Source organism: Drosophila hydei, unplaced genomic scaffold, assembly GCF_003285905.1.
Source record: "Drosophila hydei strain 15085-1641.00,03,60 unplaced genomic scaffold, DhydRS2 tig00000090-arrow-arrow-pilon, whole genome shotgun sequence".
Taxonomy (NCBI): Eukaryota; Metazoa; Arthropoda; class Insecta; order Diptera; family Drosophilidae; genus Drosophila; species Drosophila hydei.
The window spans coordinates 1,126,702-1,143,865 of NW_022045662.1; the positions used below are offsets into that span (position 1 = coordinate 1,126,702).

Here is a 17,164-nt window from a genome sequence, read left to right on the forward strand (position 1 = left end):
TTACACACACACATATGACATTACATTATGAGCAAATACAATCACAATCAGGTTTTTGCTCTACTTTGACACAAAAGCCGTGTTTTAGTTGCTGTTTCTGTGTGACACACTTATTATGCCTTATCACCCAAACACACATATACAGACAGCCAGTGCGCAGTTAATACATATATACATATGTATGTATTAGTATTCTTTTTTTTTTTTTGCTTTGCACGGTCAATAAACTGCGGGCGCTACGCAGGAAACAAACACACATACGCACAAACAAAAACAACAATTAGGCGCACATAAATCCATCAACAGGAAACTGACAGAGGGCGCCTCAACTCGGTGTTGGACTTGACATAAATGAGCAATGATTGCAGCCGTTGAATAATTTATTCAAATGCATTTCAAATGCATAATTAGCAAAACAATTGAAAGCGTAACAATATATGTGCAAATGTATGTATGTGTTTAATAGCAAAACAAATAAGCGCAAATAAACCTTATTGATTGCTTACCAAGCAAATAAATGTACCGCTAATGTTAACCTCTTTTTGTCGTTGTTCAACACAACAGCTGGTCGTATCCGTGTGTATTTGTTTGTTTGTTTCAATGTGTGTGTGAGTTTGTACACACTCTCTCTCTACGTTTGGCAGTTAAAACTGTCACTTGCAATTAGCGCACAATTTCTTTTATATTTATCACTTTACGTTCACAGCCATGTTTAACTAACGACTGTCACGTAAATTTATGATTTTATTATTTGAAATATTTTTATTTAATTTTTTTTTGCATTGTATGTCTTCAGTTAAATGCGTTTCGTTTCGTTTGATTGCCACGCTTGATTGTTCCGTTTGGTTTTGTTATTTGATATTTTTTTATGCATCGCTGGAAATCGATACATTCCAGTTTATATGCAACTCGATAGACTTGCTTTAACAATGTGACAGCACATCACAATTTTGTAACGTTTGTCTACTGTGTTACCGCTATACAGGAAATGCAACATGCTGGTGCCCCAACGTGATTAAATAAGCATTAGAATATTGCGTAAAATGTGTGAAAATATTTTGTTACGTTAGTCATAATTAAGTTTAGCTGCGTTTGAGCTGTGAATTGAATGTAATATCTTGTTATGAATTTAAAATAGGATTTTTAAAAAGTGAGGTCGGAAACACTATCGGCACATTTCAGTAATCCCTTTTACGGCGCAACTATCGAAATATTGCGCAATTTTGAGCGACTGCGTTCGTCAAACCAGCAGTTCTCTGTGTGTCGCTCCTTTATTGTAGTTCATTCAATTGTCAACATTTTTGGTTCATTTGTACTGCTTATAGTTGTATGATGTTGATGATTATCAATGAACAATGAACCTTTGTTTTAAAGTAATTTATTATACAAAGTTTAAACATAATATAATACAATATGATATTGTTGTATATATCGATATACTTCGATAAATTATTTCACATAATTTGTAACTGTGGCAAAATTGAAGTTCCTAAGTGCGAACTAGTTCCGAGCGGCACTCTACAACACTGATGGTTTAGGAAGCCGCATTATATTTATTGTAGGCAATTTTGACATATTTCTATAAACGAAATATGACATATTGCAAATAATTCAATTTAATTTTACTGGGATAAAAATTGATTTAGTGTTTAGTGCTAACTGAAGCTAGCTGAAGAAGCAATACCAAAACGCCGGCATTTACAACAACAATTGCAATCGTCGCAATGACATCCGCAAGGGATTTAATAAAAATTGATATAGTAAGTAGTCAAATAAATTAATTGGAGTAGTTCAAACTAATAAAACAGCAACATCTACGCAGGAATGGGGCATGGAGCGATTGGTGCGCGCTCAGCAAGTCGTCGAGCTGCGCCCCTACGACATCGAATCGTGGTCCGTGATGCTCCGCGAGGCACAGACTCGGCCCATTCACGAAGTGCGCAGCCTTTACGAGTCCCTGGTGAATGTGTTTCCCACTACAGCGCGTTACTGGAAGCTCTATATTGAAATGGAGATGCGCAGCCGATACTACGAGCGAGTGGAGAAGCTCTTCCAACGCTGTCTGGTCAAAATTCTCAATATAGATCTATGGAAACTCTACCTGACCTACGTCAAGGAGACCAAAGCGGGTCTTAGTACCCACAAGTAAGTTCCAAAACTTTTCTATTTATTATATCAACAATAAATATTTATTTTCCTTCTTCGCAGAGAAAAGATGGCGCAGGCATATGATTTTGCCTTGGAAAAGATTGGCATGGATTTGCATTCGTTTAGCATTTGGCAGGATTATATTTATTTCTTGCGTGGCGTCGAAGCTGTGGGAAACTATGCAGAGAATCAAAAGATCACAGCTGTGCGGCGTGTCTATCAAAAGGCGGTGGTTACGCCCATTGTGGGTATTGAGCAGCTATGGAAAGATTATATTGCATTTGAGCAGAATATCAATCCGATTATATCAGAGAAAATGAGCCTGGAACGTTCGAAGTGCGTTGTTAGCTTTACAAATGTTTGCTTCATAACCTTAATGCTCGAACTATATCTCCTTTAGGGACTATATGAACGCACGTCGTGTGGCGAAGGAGTTGGAATATCATACGAAAGGGCTCAATCGCAATCTGCCTGCTGTGCCGCCAACACTGACCAAAGAAGAGACTAAACAGGTGGAGCTGTGGAAACGTTTCATTACCTATGAGAAGTCAAATCCTTTGCGCACAGAGGACACGGCGCTCGTCACTCGACGCGTTATGTTTGCCACAGAGCAATGTCTGCTGGTGTTGACGCATCATCCGGCTGTTTGGCATCAGGCATCGCAGTTCCTGGACACCAGTGCACGCGCTCTCACCGAGAAAGGCGTGCGTAGTCGTATATTCAACACAAGAATCAACAAATGCCGCAATTTGTTGCAAATGTTGCAAATAGAAACGAAGCAAAAAATCAAAATTCTGTCTCTTTGTTGCCTCTCTGTGAAGTGTCGCCCCTTGGGTAAAGCGGCACGTGGCATACGAAATACAATTTTTTTTTCGTACTCCATTGGACACTTGCCGCTTTGCCCTTGGCTTTGGCCGCACGCGTTTTACTCAGCCCGACCCGACCAAACATATAAAAATATATCTCAAAATATACCACTATATATATAAATCAATTTATATTCATCTCTAACATTCTTTCATGCAGGATGTGCAAGCAGCTAAGATCTTTGCAGACGAATGCGCCAATATTCTGGAACGATCCATCAATGGCGTTCTCAATCGCAATGCTCTCCTCTATTTTGCTTACGCGGACTTCGAGGAGGGCCGACTAAAGTACGAGAAGGTTCACAGCATGTACAACAAGCTGCTCACCCTGCCAGACATCGATCCCACGCTGGTAAGGCAATATAAATCGATATGATTGTTGCGCTTAGCTAACGATGTTCATAGGCTTTTGCTATTGTTCATATCTCTGGTATGAGACTCAAAACTGAGGCTTTTCGTTTGTTAAAACTTGAGAGAAATTGTATTGCTTTAATGATTTACCATGTTCGTGCTTAAGCTTTGTATATAGTTAAAAACCTAGCATATAGCCTCTATTTACTCTATGTAAGCCACTGTCTATTGTTATATATCTGAGAATACGTTTCAAATTCTTTAAGGTGACCTATTTAGATATATGAAATCATTATATAATCATAGCAGGAGGTCTTATATGTGGTGTATATGAAGTTGTCTTTTTTGAATCGTGATATTTAGAATATAAGTTAGATATCATGTTTATACATAGTAAAGGTCATAAAGGTTTTGGTATATTTGATCTAGTCTTCACTTCACAATGTATCATAAGCATATTTGTATAATCATGCCAAAGCCCTTGCCTTATATTTAATTTATATATGATATATATACAATTCTCTGTATACCCTAGGTTTATGTGCAGTACATGAAGTTCGCTCGTCGCGCGGAGGGCATCAAATCGGCGCGAGGCATCTTTAAGAAGGCACGCGAAGATGTTCGCTCGCGCTATCATATATTTGTGGCGGCCGCATTAATGGAGTACTACTGTTCCAAGGACAAGGAGATAGCATTCCGCATATTCGAGCTGGGCTTGAAACGCTTCGGCGGCAGCCCCGAGTACGTGATGTGCTATATCGACTACCTCTCCCATTTGAACGAGGACAACAATACGCGTGTGCTCTTCGAGCGTGTTCTGAGCTCCGGTGGCCTGTCGCCCCATAAGAGTGTGGAAGTCTGGAATCGGTTTCTCGAATTCGAGTCGAACATCGGCGATCTGTCCAGCATTGTCAAAGTGGAGCGAAGACGCAGCGCGGTCTTTGAAAATGTGAGCCAAGCTATGATTACTCTAAAATAATTATAATTAATTATTCCTTTTTGATCCTTTGACAGCTGAAAGAGTATGAAGGCAAGGAAACGGCACAGCTGGTGGATCGCTACAAGTTCCTAGATCTATATCCTTGCACCAGCACCGAGCTCAAGTCCATTGGCTACGCCGAGGTAAAGCTGCAATCATTATTCTTCCATTTGCTCACAAATTTAACAAATTTCGCTCAACTTTATAGAACGTCGGCATCATTTTGAATAAGGTGGGCTCTAATGCTGCCTCTGCCGGCGGTGCAAATAGTCACAACAATAACAATGAGTCGGAGGCAGATGGCGAGGCGACACAGCCCCTGCCACGGCCAGACTTCTCACAGATGATACCATTCAAGCCGCGATCTTGCGCTCATCCAGGTGCACATCCACTGGCCGGCGGCGTCTTTCCACAGCCGCCAGCGTTGGCTGCGCTCTGTGCCGCACTGCCTCCGCCGAACAGTTTTCGGGGTCCCTTTGTCAGTGTGGAGCTGCTCTTCGACATCTTTATGCGACTCAATTTGCCGGAATGTAAGTGTGAAGAAGTGTTCTTGGCCAGTTATCTAAGCAGCTGATCATATTTATCTCTTTTGCAGCTGCTCCACAACCAAATGGCGACAACGATTTAACGCCCAAAATCTTTGATCTGGCCAAATCGGTGCACTGGATCGTGGACACCAGCACGTACACGGGAGTGCAGCACAGTGTGACGGCGATGCCGCCGCGTCGACGTCGCCTGCTTCCTGGCGGCGACGATAGCGACGATGAGCTGCAGACATCGGTGCCGCCTACGAACGATATTTATCGATTGCGCCAACTAAAGCGATTCGCCAAGTCCAATTGAACCAAAGGACAGCAATTCCGTTCTTTATTTTATTTTGTTCTTTTCAATATTCCATTCACTTTCGAAATAATAATGTCAAGAAAATATCCCCAATTGCGATTTGCGTATAGATATAGTCCTAATACATCTATCGATATTTTCGCTCCCGTTTTTGTCGTAATATTAAAGTTTGTCTTAGGAAAGTTTTTGTTGACATTTCTTAGATTTTGAAAACTAAGCAAAGAAATTTTTTGTAGCCAGTGAAACGCTTAGGAATATATATAATTTTTGTATAAGATTTGAATCTAAAAGAATTAGGCCATCTTCTTTTGCTAAGATGTTTATGAAGTCGACAAGGAATTGTGCGTATGACAGTAAAACGTTTAAGTGGCGTTTCGCTGTCATCCTTTCCCGCTCGAACTATTCATTTTCCCTCTTCCTTGCATTCGTAAAAAATAACATAATTATAACTGAATTTAAATAAGCCTTGCTTTTAATGGATATTCAAAGGCAGGTGAAGTGAATATGAATGTGATGTAGGGAATGTGAGTGAGTGTTTCGGCATTCGTGAATGAATCACATGAACTAAATGAGCAATTAACAGGTACTACAACTAAAAACAAACAAACAATTTGCTAGTTACAACTAAAATGTGGTTGGAATGAGTGTGAATATGAATGTTTAGCTAGTAAGTGATTCACTTCTGGTCTGTATGCATGAATGAATGTATGAATATTCATTGATTCTGATCAGCTTAGCTGCTTGAATATGAATATGAATTTAATTGGATGAATGCTCAATGATTCAGTTCTAATGTTTATATAGGCTCGCATACTAAATGAGTATGAATATGAATGAATGATTGAATGAGTACTCAATGATATTCACTTGACATCATCTCAGCTAGACTTAAAGCGCTCTGAGTGCTTGTAGAGGCTCGTGTACTAAGTGAATGAGTGAGTGTGCATATGAATGTGATTGAATAAGTATTCAATGATTCACTTATCATCATCTAAGCTAGACTATGAGTCCTGTTATTCATTCTTATTCAGACTCATTGATTTGTTCAGCATTCACTGAGTCTGAATATGAATGTGAATGATTGAGCCTTCGATAATTCATTTCTCCTCCGCCCCGCCCACCTTACAGCGCTTGCGATGCTTGTAGAGTCCTGCGTATTGGGCAAATCTCTGTCCGCAGCCGGCACAGCTGTAGCGCTTCTCGCCCCGATGCAGATTCAAGTGGGCGTAGTAGGCGCTGCCCACAACAAAGGCACGCCCACAATATGGACAGACCTTGTCCCGAATGTTGAGATGGGCGCGCAGATGGCGATCCCGTTCGTGGGCCGTATAGAAAGCCTTGTCGCAGCGACTGCAGGGATAGTCCCGCTTCTCCGTGTGCCGTTTGACATGCTGATTCAATTTGCTGGCATTCACAAAGCCGCGGGCACAATGCTCACACACATAGGGCAGCTCCTTGGTGTGGCTGCGCTGATGCACTCGCAGCGAGGTGGAGTTGAAGAACTTCTTGGGGCACTCGCTGCAGCAGTGCGTGCGCTGGCCCAGATGCCGTCGCAGGTGAGCCTGCAGGCTGCTGCGCAGCGAGAACTTCATGGCGCAGATATGACAGATGTGCTCGAGCGGATTGGCGACGGCTGAGCCGGCGGAGCATTTGCTGCGACGTCGCTGACGCAGCTGCTCCGGCTGCAGTTGCTCCACGTGGACGTTGTGCTGATGTCGCAAATAGTCGCTGCGCCGCTTGAAGCTCGCCGAGCACTGGTCGCAGCCAAAGGGCGAGACATGCAGCTCCAGGAACTGCAGTGGAGCATAGTACTCGTAGCTGGGCAGCCAAGATTCGCCACGCTTCAGTGCCTCCTGCCTGGCCTCCTTGCACTGTCTATACTGGCAACGGAACTCAATGAGGCGACTCTTCAAACGTTCCACGGTTATTTGCAGATTGCATTCCTCCTGGAGTCGCGTGCATAAAGATTCCAGATGCCTCAAGCGCTGCTTCCGCTTCGTGTAATCCGGATGGGTGGTGCACCACAGTTGCTCGTAGCTCTGATAGACCTGTATGATCTTCAGATTGCTATCGCGCTGCTGCAACGATTTCTGGAGCACACGATTGATGGGCACCACATCGTCCAGAAAGCCGAATGCCTCATAGAAGCCCCAGCGGGTGCCGGCGCCCTCGCCCTCCACAGCCAAAGCCTCGCGCTGCCGCTCTCGCCTATAGTACTTGATGTAGTCCGTGAGCTTGCGATGCAACATTTGCCAGCTAAAGCGTCTTGCTCCAGCTCCAGCTCCAGCTTCCGTTCCAGCGCCTCCGGCAACGGCATTCAATTGAGCCGCAATGCTATGCCAGGCCTGGCGCCGCAGCTTCCTTGTGTGATAGTCCAGATGATTGGGATCCCAGAGATTGGGATGCTGGCGATAGAGTTCGATGAGCTTGTGCGTCAGCTCCAGGCTGAGACGCATGCGCAGCTGCAACGACGTCGAAGTGGGGCTCTCCTCGGAGGAAGTCTCTGTCAGCTCCTCTCTAACATAGTCGGGCTGGAGTACAGCAGCAGCTAGGCTAGGCACGCTTAGCTCCTCCAAAGGGGGCTCCGCTGGCAGCACTTGCTCCACTAATTCCAATTGCTCCTGTCCTCTATCTTTGTCCAAATCCTGCTTTCGCTCCTGCTCCGTTTCCAGCTGCGTCTCCTTTAGCGCCTGCTCCTCACAGCTGCCCTGCACATGCGCCTGATGACTCACCAGATTCTCAAAGATCTTGCCACAGGCCGCACAGACATATGGATCGATATGCTTGTGGAGAAATTCCATTTCCGCATAGTGCTCAAAGCTGGATACGAACTCCGCCTGCTTGCCCTCGACGATGCTATGCAGATATCTGATCTTCTCCAGTCGGTAACGCTTGCGCAGCGACAGAAGACGTCGCTGCATGGCCATCCCAGAAAGCCGCACTCCACACATTCGCAACGCCAGCTGCAGTCCACGGTGTGCCTCGTGCCGCTTCCGCACGGTCTCCGTGCAGCGCAGCCTCTTGTGGGCATTGTGCCACAGGATGGGATAGTGCTCATAGATCTCCAGCAGCTTGCGGTTCTCGTGCGCAATGTGCTCCTGGCGATTGAGCAGCGACTGCTGCTCGCATAGGAAGCGCAGCTGATCGTAGTGCACGAACTTGGCGCAGTCCTCCAGCTCGCCCTCGGCGGCCAAGCGTTCGCGCTGCTTGAGGAAACGCTGGCACAGCGTCGATATACGTATGCGTACGTCCGTTACAGTGAAGCCTCGGCCACAATGGGCGCTCCATGCTTCGGTTATTTGATGCCACGACTCCCTGCCGCGATCCACGTCACGAAACTCGGGATGCGATTGATCCCAGAGGCGTGGATGCGATTGATAGAGCTCGATCAGCTGCTTCACATGCTGGCTCGTCAGCTTCGGTGGCTCCCCTATAGGCAGACCGGCCTGCTAGAGAGAGAGAGAGAGAGAGAGGGTTGTTAGTAGAGCGAGGTTAGACGCTGCTCTAAGAATAAAGAGTTTGACCTATATACGTCTGAACCGGTTTTTAAGTAAGCAAACCGAACCAAACAAATGTTGCCGCTGCTTTCCGGTTCGATTCAGTGGGTTGATTTAGCCTGAAATCCCGTCTAAGATTCAGTTCAAGTAACAAATCTCAGCCAAGCCAATAAAGTTTTCTAGGCTTCAGCTTGGCTTAACTTGGCTTAGCTTGGCTTTCAGCGCGTCTGTTTTATAGTCAACAGGTTTCGATTAATGTTGAAAGATTTCATTGAAGTCTAATGAAGAAATTCTATAAAATTCCCTGCTTGTTTACTTACGGTATTTTAATGGTCTTAGATGGATAGATAGCTCAGCGCAGGTATTTGCTTTTTTTAATCAGTTTCTTGGAATTTCGCTTGCGTTGAGTTGATCTAAATGCGGCTTAGCTTTTTGAAAATATTTAAATTCTTGATTTTGTTGTTGTTATTTTTTTCTCAGCTATACAGTTTTTTTAATTATTGTTTGATTTACTATGTACTGGCGAGGTCTGCTCAAAAAGTTACGCAAGGTTTTCATAAGTATGTCAAGTAATCTATCTCACAATTTATTTTAATAATGGGAGATACTGAGATATTCTAATAATGGGAGATAATGGGAGATAGAAGAGGACATGAACAGAATTTCAGGAATAAATAAAAAATGTTGTAAAAAACTAGGAAAATGATATATAATAAAAATAAAAAAAATTAAAATAATAAAAATAATAATAGTAATAGTAATAATAATAATAATAATAATAATAATAATAATAATAATCATAATAATAATAATAATAATAATTATAATAATAATAATAATAATAATATTTAATTCCTTATTTGTGACAATTTAGAATCTATCTGCAGGCATATTTTGGTATTTTTTTGCTAAATAACAAAACATTTATTTATACACGTATACCCTATATATATATATATATATATATATATATATATATATATAGTATATCAAATGTCATCTTATCAAGAACTTGTAGGTTTTCCATTCGTTAGACTTTTCAAAATATTTATATTGATATTATTAGCTTGTTAACTGATTCATGATATACGTAAGTATGTATGTATACAGATGTATATATATATATATATGTGCATATATCACTTGCAACCTCTACTCACATTCGCATCGAATTTGCTTTGGTCGATCAGCTGTTGCTGGGTCTGCTGTGCGGTGTCCAGTGCGTTGAGCTCTTGGACCAGTTGCTGCTTGAGTTCGTTGACCTCCTCGCCGCCGCTTGACTGCTCGGCCAAGACCTCCAGCATGAGCTCGTCAACGGGCGCCTGTTGCCAGTCGGAGTGCCACAGCTCCATATGCTCGGCGAACTCGTCCAGGGCACAGAGTGGTCGCTCCTCGCACAGCTCGCACTCGATGCCATAGAGCTCACCGGCGCAGTTCCAGGTGTAAACTGTGCCGCATCTTTGGCGCGGCTCCTCGACTGCAGCGGCAGCTGCAACAGCAACTGATGGTGTCATCGGTTGCTGGCCCCAATTGCTATTGTTATTGCTATTATATATGTTGTTCTAATTGTTGTTGGCCAACTAATTTTACTGTCACTTTTTAAGCCAGCTTGCGATTCGGCGCACTTGTTGCTTAACGTTTGCGACTGCGCAGCTTCTTCGCCTCTGACTATGTGAAAAATGACAACAGCCAAAGAGCCAAAGAGCCAAAGAGCTAAAGAGCTAAAGACTCGGGCCAACAAACCCGTTGCGGGCCATCTCGCGCACACATACACACACACACGTGGCCAGCGTCGTACATGCCATTCTTTGTCGCTGGGGCAACAATATATGTATTCACACATACACGTTTTCACTCACACACACACAAACACATATCTAAGACAAAATAACAAACTTGGCTTTTGGTTTTGGTTCGCTTTGCTTTGCTTGTTGCCTGCCTGCTTTGCTTTGCGTTTTCTCTTTGCAAGTGCCGCTTGTCTGCTTGTGCGTGTGTGTATGTGTAAGTGCGCTCGGGCAACAGGTAAATGTAAACGGGCAGGCATTCACGTAACTGCCCGACTGGCAAATACCCTGTCTGTCAGCTGACATATTTATATATTGTAAGATCCGTATAAGCTAGATCCCAAAGACGTTATACACCATTTGCTTAGCTCTTATAGTTTGTCAGAATATCGATATATCGATATATATAGATTCTTGAGAAGCTAGCTATTAGCACTAGAATATCAAAAAATAAATATGTTTTTGTATCATAAATTATATTTGTGACAAACATTATAGTATACGATATACCCTGTTCCACACATGTTTACGGTAGCTACAGGGTATTTGAAAAAAATGTAAACATGACAACGCAACAGCTGAGAGGCAGAGTCTAAACAATTGAAGCCACTTTGCGGCTGCGCGCATTGCTCACACACATATTAGTGTGTGGGTGAGTAAATGTATATTAATTTATATGTGTGTGCCTTGGGAACCGGAGCAGCAATTTACATTTACATATATTAACAAGCCCCATGGTTGCTGGCCAATTGTTTGTTAGCTAAGCGCGATTCGTACTTCTTTCTCTTCGCTAACTTCTTGTGTGTTTCATTCTAAAATATCATTGCAATGAGAGAATGGGGGTGTGTGAGCCAGGGCTGGCAAGCTCTGACAGCGCAATATTTTTTGTGTTGCTATGAATACATATATACCAATCTTTATAAAATCCATGTTAATTAGCGTTAAGAAAGAACCAATAGCTTAAAAGCAAAAAAGAAAGGTAGCAGTTAAAACAACTAAAAAATGCCCAATCTTCGTACAAAAGGACAGTGTCAAGCCCTGGTCATTCACAATGAGGACACTTCAAATAAGAATGGGCACGCACACACATATGCATTCCATGTGTGAATGTGCGCAAGAAGCAATAGTAACCGGTAGACTTAACGAAACTCTTAACATTCTTCGGCGCTCTCACCCGCTCTCTCTCTCGCTCTCTCTCTTTTGATCAAACAGATGCAGATCCAATTGCAAGATGTACACATGTATGTGTGAGTACACTTAACGAAACACATAACATTCTAGACTGCTCTCACTCTTTCTCTCTGTCTCCGTCTCTGTTTATGCTCAACCAGTTACACTCCCAGTTGTAACAATTTGTCGTCACGATCGCAACGAGTGAGCTAGGTATGAGAAAGTTGTGCGCTTTAGAAGTGATACGCGCTTTTCCATGCGAAATCAATATTTAGTTTGTAAATAATAAAACCAGTTATTAATGCATTTGGGATCCAAATAAGGTCTATGAATTCGCATTGGTGTCGTCGCGTTACTATAATTATATTTATTATTTTTTTTTGCCACTGGGGAGCGGTTCCATTGAGCGCCAAAAACCAGACCTCGAGACAAATTGCATGAAAATGGAAAATGTGCGCGCGTGCAATGGCAATAAAATGCTTTGGGGGCCAAACTGTGCGGAAAAACTGCAACAGGGCAAAACAATATAAAAAAAAAAAAACGATGGAAAAATAATGACAAGAAAATAAGATCGCATCAAGTCGAATCCTGCATGCTCTTTGTGCTCTATTAGTTAAGATAAACTCGAAGAAGTTTTATTGCCTATTTAAAATTGATAGTTTTCGCTAAGTAAACTAGACTAGTTATTTATGTAATTTTAACTTCTATTTATATAGAATGTAGTTTGCACCTAATTTTCGATAGGGTATATTTCTTTGATAATGCAAGTACACTGAGAGAAAAATGTATGCTAAAAAAAGCTTAGCATATTACTTCAGAAATAGCTTAATATTTTAATATATATTATATCTTAATTTTCACAATTTAAATTTTAAAATATTTTTTTTCAATCGAATTCTTAAACATATTTTAAGCTTACTTTTTTTAGATTGTCTAAACTTTCACTAATTTTATATATATTTATACATATTTTTACGTTTGACTTTTTTCTCCCAGTGTAGCGGCTGAAGCGAAGTTTAAGGGAATATTCAGTGTAAGCGCAAGATAAACACGACCCAAGGGAGCTTTGGTTGCAACTTTCGCGCTGTCAACTGATTGTGTGTGTGTTTGTATGTGTGTGTGTTTGTATGTGTGTATGTGTAAATAAACAAAACGCATGTGGCAAACGTACACACACACAGACACATACACACATTAGCCGTTGGCCATGTTTAAAAGCATGAAACATGGCACTGCAGCTGGCCTTGCCCAACACACACACACACAGGCACACACATACACGCACATGCTACGCACACTTGCAAACACAGCTGGCAGACACGTTGACTTTCCGCCATATTCACAGAAAAAGTTGATCCTTTGGAAAAGCGTGTGCCCAAAAAGTGCCTGCCCCACGTAACTGTACCCAGTGGGTTTACCATATGACGTCATGTGTCCCCATCAGAAACTATAATTCCGGTAAATAAAACGGAAAACGCAAACAAAAGCCAACAAAATGATGAAGTGCAAGCAAAATATTACAAAAAAAACAGTAAAAATATATGTGTTTATATATATATATATATATCATATAACATATATGCATACATACATATACATATACATATATCACGTATAAACAAATTGTTTATGAAGTAAAACCGCAGTGAAAAAAAAACAGCAGAAGAAGAAAAATAATACAGCAACAGGAAGAGAACGTGTGGGCGTTGGGCGTGGCCAGCTGAAAAGTCTGTAACGCTTCTAGAACTATTTATATATGTACAAGTTAACACATAACATTTAATATAGGGTATTTCATAAGTTTATAACCAACCCTCGCTATCGCGTGTTTCGTAAGTTAAGAAACAGCCCTCGCAATTGCGACACTGCATACTTTGTATCAGCGCGCTATAACTGCAATGGTCAGCGGCGGTAACCAGATACTTTTGTTTACTGCAAGAGTTTCCGTTATTGCCTAAGATTGCTGAGTCGGCTTGCCGACCATGACATTGTGGTGTGATGCGAGTTTTGGCTTAGCTTAAGTGAAATATTCTATGTAGCTAAAAATCAGTTTTGCATTGAAGTTTGAAGAATAAACCCGCACTACTCCGGCACACCGCCGTAATCAAATTGTTATATTTCTGATCATTGCTGAGCCACAAGGCCAGTTAATAGAAAAGGGGGTGAAGTCAAACCCTCCAACATAATCATCATAAGAAGATTATAATTACCCGATCAACGCTGGACCTGCCACCGACGCCTAGCTCATAGCTGGACCAGCAACTTATTGATTAAGACTATAAATACCCGATCAACGCTGGACCTGCCACCGACGCCTAGTTCATCGCTGGACCAGCAACATATTAATTGGCGCCCAACGTAAAAAAAAAAAAAAAAAAAAAAAAAAAAAAAAATTTTTTTTTTTTTTTTGGAATTTAAATCATATTAAACAAGCTTGCAGAAAAATTACGATTTATCCTGTCATTCACAAGAATTTCATATTGCGATTGCCTGACAACGTCATAGCCGAATGCGATGGAAAAACCCACACACTGCAGAGTTGCACCGCTTCACCTGGAGCCACCTTTTGTCGTCTGGCATTAGAGAGTTCATGTGCCAAAGAGCTCCATGCAGGTGGCACGGCACACTGTGAAATCCAGCCGAGCAACCTGGAAATAATCACCCACGTAGATGATGGAATCATCATTCTTAACGACGGGTCCGCAAGGATCCAGGTGGATAACGGCACTGAAATCCAAGTACACGGCACGCATCTCATTACGTTCGGGGACCGAGTCGCGATCAACGGGACTCTGTTTTACAACCACAACAACGTACGCAATAGAGTCCCGGGCATTGCCAACTCTCCCTTGCTGAACATCACTGCCAGCCAAGATGTCCTCAGCCTCCCTTATCTTCATCGTTTAAATGAACGTAATTTGGAGGAGATACAGCAATTCAAGAAAGACGCCGGAACTGATCAAGCTTATCGTGTGGCATTCATCATTGGAGGTATATGCTGTGCTTTAATCTGCATTGGCCTCACCCTTTGGCGGTTCATCGACGCAAGGAAGTCTGCGAAGCAATTACGAGAAGTCGTCGCCGGAATTGGGTCGGCCGAGGGCGGCCTTACACTTGAAGGGGGAGTAGTTAACACATAACATTTAATATAGGGTATTTCATAAGTTTATAACCAACCCTCGCTATCGCGTGTTTCGTAAGTTAAGAAACAGCCCTCGCAATTGCGACACTGCATACTTTGTATCAGCGCGCTATAACTGCAATGGTCAGCGGCGGTAACCAGATACTTTTGTTTACTGCAAGAGTTTCCGTTATTGCCTAAGATTGCTGAGTCGGCTTGCCGACCATGACATTGTGGTGTGATGCGAGTTTTGGCTTAGCTTAAGTGAAATATTCTATGTAGCTAAAAATCAGTTTTGCATTGAAGTTTGAAGAATAAACCCGCACTACTCCGGCACACCGCCGTAATCAAATTGTTATATTTCTGATCATTGCTGAGCCACAAGGCCAGTTAATAGAAAAGGGGGTGAAGTCAAACCCTCCAACATAATCATCATAAGAAGATTATAATTACCCGATCAACGCTGGACCTGCCACCGACGCCTAGCTCATAGCTGGACCAGCAACTTATTGATTAAGACTATAAATACCCGATCAACGCTGGACCTGCCACCGACGCCTAGTTCATCGCTGGACCAGCAACATATTAATTTACACATATATATATATATATATATGGATTTATTTATGTATATATATATAGTTATCTATAGCTTTCACTAGTAACTTTTCACACTTAAATCTTTGTTGTTTTGCTTTCAGCTTGAAATCTCGAAATCTGTGTAATTTGCCACGCCCCCTTTCTTGTGACTTACAGCTAACTGTATAATTAGTCTTTGTTCAATTGATGACGGAAGCAGGGCGAACAGAAGGGGAAGATATTAATGGGATTGACAAGCGGTTTGACGGAGATAGAGAAAAACAAATTGCAGCTGACGAAAGCAGCTGCTCGACGTGCTGGATACCCTGTAAGCATAAAATTGTATATGTATATAGTCGTAGGTATGTTATTAAGGAATATACCCTGGTCTCAAAATACTCGACTTTCCAGTGAAGAAAGAAAGAAGGAACATTGAAAAACTATAAATTATTTCGAATAAATGATATATTTTAATATATATTTCAATACGATGATATTACATGTGTCTTCTTTTCATATTGATATTTTAACATTTAAACGATGGATTGGCAAAGTATGGTCATAACTGAGCAACTAATAAGAGTTCTTATATAAATTGTTAAGTTTATAAAGCAGTACATATTCATCAAAGCACATACCAAATTTGATGGCTCTAGTGGCCATATAGGCTGAGTTCTTGTGGTTCTCCTGGCCCAAAAGGGTATATAGCATATTGTGTGTATATGTAAAACTGATCAGTTAAGAGCTGTCTGCCACAGTTGCCAACATTTGCTGAACTTAATGTGTCCATATCTCAAACTTTTTTTCTCATGTTTTTCTTTCTTTTTTCTACAGGGTATAAAAAATGGCTTGAACTTTTGCCAAAAAGCGAAAAAAAAAAAAAACAGTTTGCTGGCAAATTGTGACGCCTGGTTGTGTGTGTGTGCGTGTGTGTGTTGGTGTTGCTATTTTTGTACTTTTGTATCTTTTGGACAGTAAACCAGGAAGCTGCCAGCAAAAGAACTAGTACCCCCGCTCCGGCTCCGGCTCCGTCTCTCTCTCTCTCGCTCTCTCACACCACTACAATGGCGCTGCTTGCCACAATATATGGCCGCACATTATTCAAAGGACTTGCCTTCTTATTGTTGTTGTTGTTGCTGCTGTTGTCGCACATTGCGCTTGGTAAAACAAGCGCGAAAACATAATGAGCATATAAATAGACAAACAATCACCGGCAAACAAGCAACAACAACAACAATACCAACGAATAACAAACAACCGTCCAGACAGCAGCCCGCAGCAACAACAGCAGCTTTACCATAGCTACAACAACAATAACAATAACAGCCGCCATTTGCTACGTGAGCCTACTGTCTCTCTCTCTGTCTTTCTACCTTCAACCAACGAAAAAAACCGCACGCTGCAATCATTCAACGACTGCAGTCAACTCACCACAGTTAAGCTCACCACTGTCGTGTTGAATTGTCATCGGCTTTTGCACAGCAGCGGGACTCGTGTCCCCTGGTCAGTAGGCAGGCAGCGCAGTTGCTGAGCATATCATGGTGCGAAGTTGTATGCTATTTTTTTCTTAATATTTACCAATTTAGTTTCGTAAATTAATGTTTATTTCTTTGATATTTTATTGAATTTATATTAAAAAATAAATATATATTATATTTAAAAAAAATAAATTAAATAGCAATACTAACCAACTTTTGGATCTTTATTAGTATTAGTACTAATAGCACTGTAGATCCATAAACTTGACAGATATTTATAGATCATTTAACTTTTTCTTCTTCTTCCTTTTTGTATTTCAATTGGCTGGAATGCTCAAATTATTTGAA

The 17,164-nt window shown here is 41.7% G+C and overlaps 2 protein-coding genes across 3 annotated transcripts; one reads left to right on the forward strand and one right to left on the reverse strand.

Moving 5' to 3' along the window:
* The first annotated feature begins 1,484 nt into the window (after positions 1 to 1,484).
* Positions 1,485 to 5,274, forward strand: LOC111598120 (protein suppressor of forked). Its single transcript, XM_023313176.2, has 9 exons — positions 1,485 to 1,760; positions 1,823 to 2,145; positions 2,209 to 2,484; positions 2,549 to 2,852; positions 3,175 to 3,366; positions 3,901 to 4,314; positions 4,380 to 4,487; positions 4,553 to 4,874; positions 4,940 to 5,274. The coding sequence occupies exons 1-9, from the start codon at positions 1,725 to 1,727 to the stop codon at positions 5,185 to 5,187; spliced, it is 2,223 nt and encodes a 740-aa protein (XP_023168944.1). The 5' UTR covers positions 1,485 to 1,724; the 3' UTR covers positions 5,188 to 5,274.
* A 970-nt stretch (positions 5,275 to 6,244) lies between these two features.
* LOC111598133 (zinc finger protein 835-like) lies at positions 6,245 to 9,172 on the reverse strand. Of its 2 annotated transcripts, none has more exons than XM_023313195.2 (2): positions 9,005 to 9,172; positions 6,245 to 8,633 (listed from the first exon to the last, which is right to left on the reverse strand). In XM_023313195.2, the coding sequence occupies exon 2, from the start codon at positions 8,136 to 8,138 to the stop codon at positions 6,285 to 6,287; it is 1,854 nt and encodes a 617-aa protein (XP_023168963.2). In that variant the 5' UTR covers positions 8,139 to 8,633; positions 9,005 to 9,172; the 3' UTR covers positions 6,245 to 6,284. The 2 variants fall into 2 exon arrangements, with proteins under 2 accessions (XP_023168963.2, XP_030078862.1); XM_030223002.1 differs by having other exon boundaries at positions 6,245 to 8,636.
* Positions 9,173 to 17,164: the final 7,992 nt, after the last annotated feature.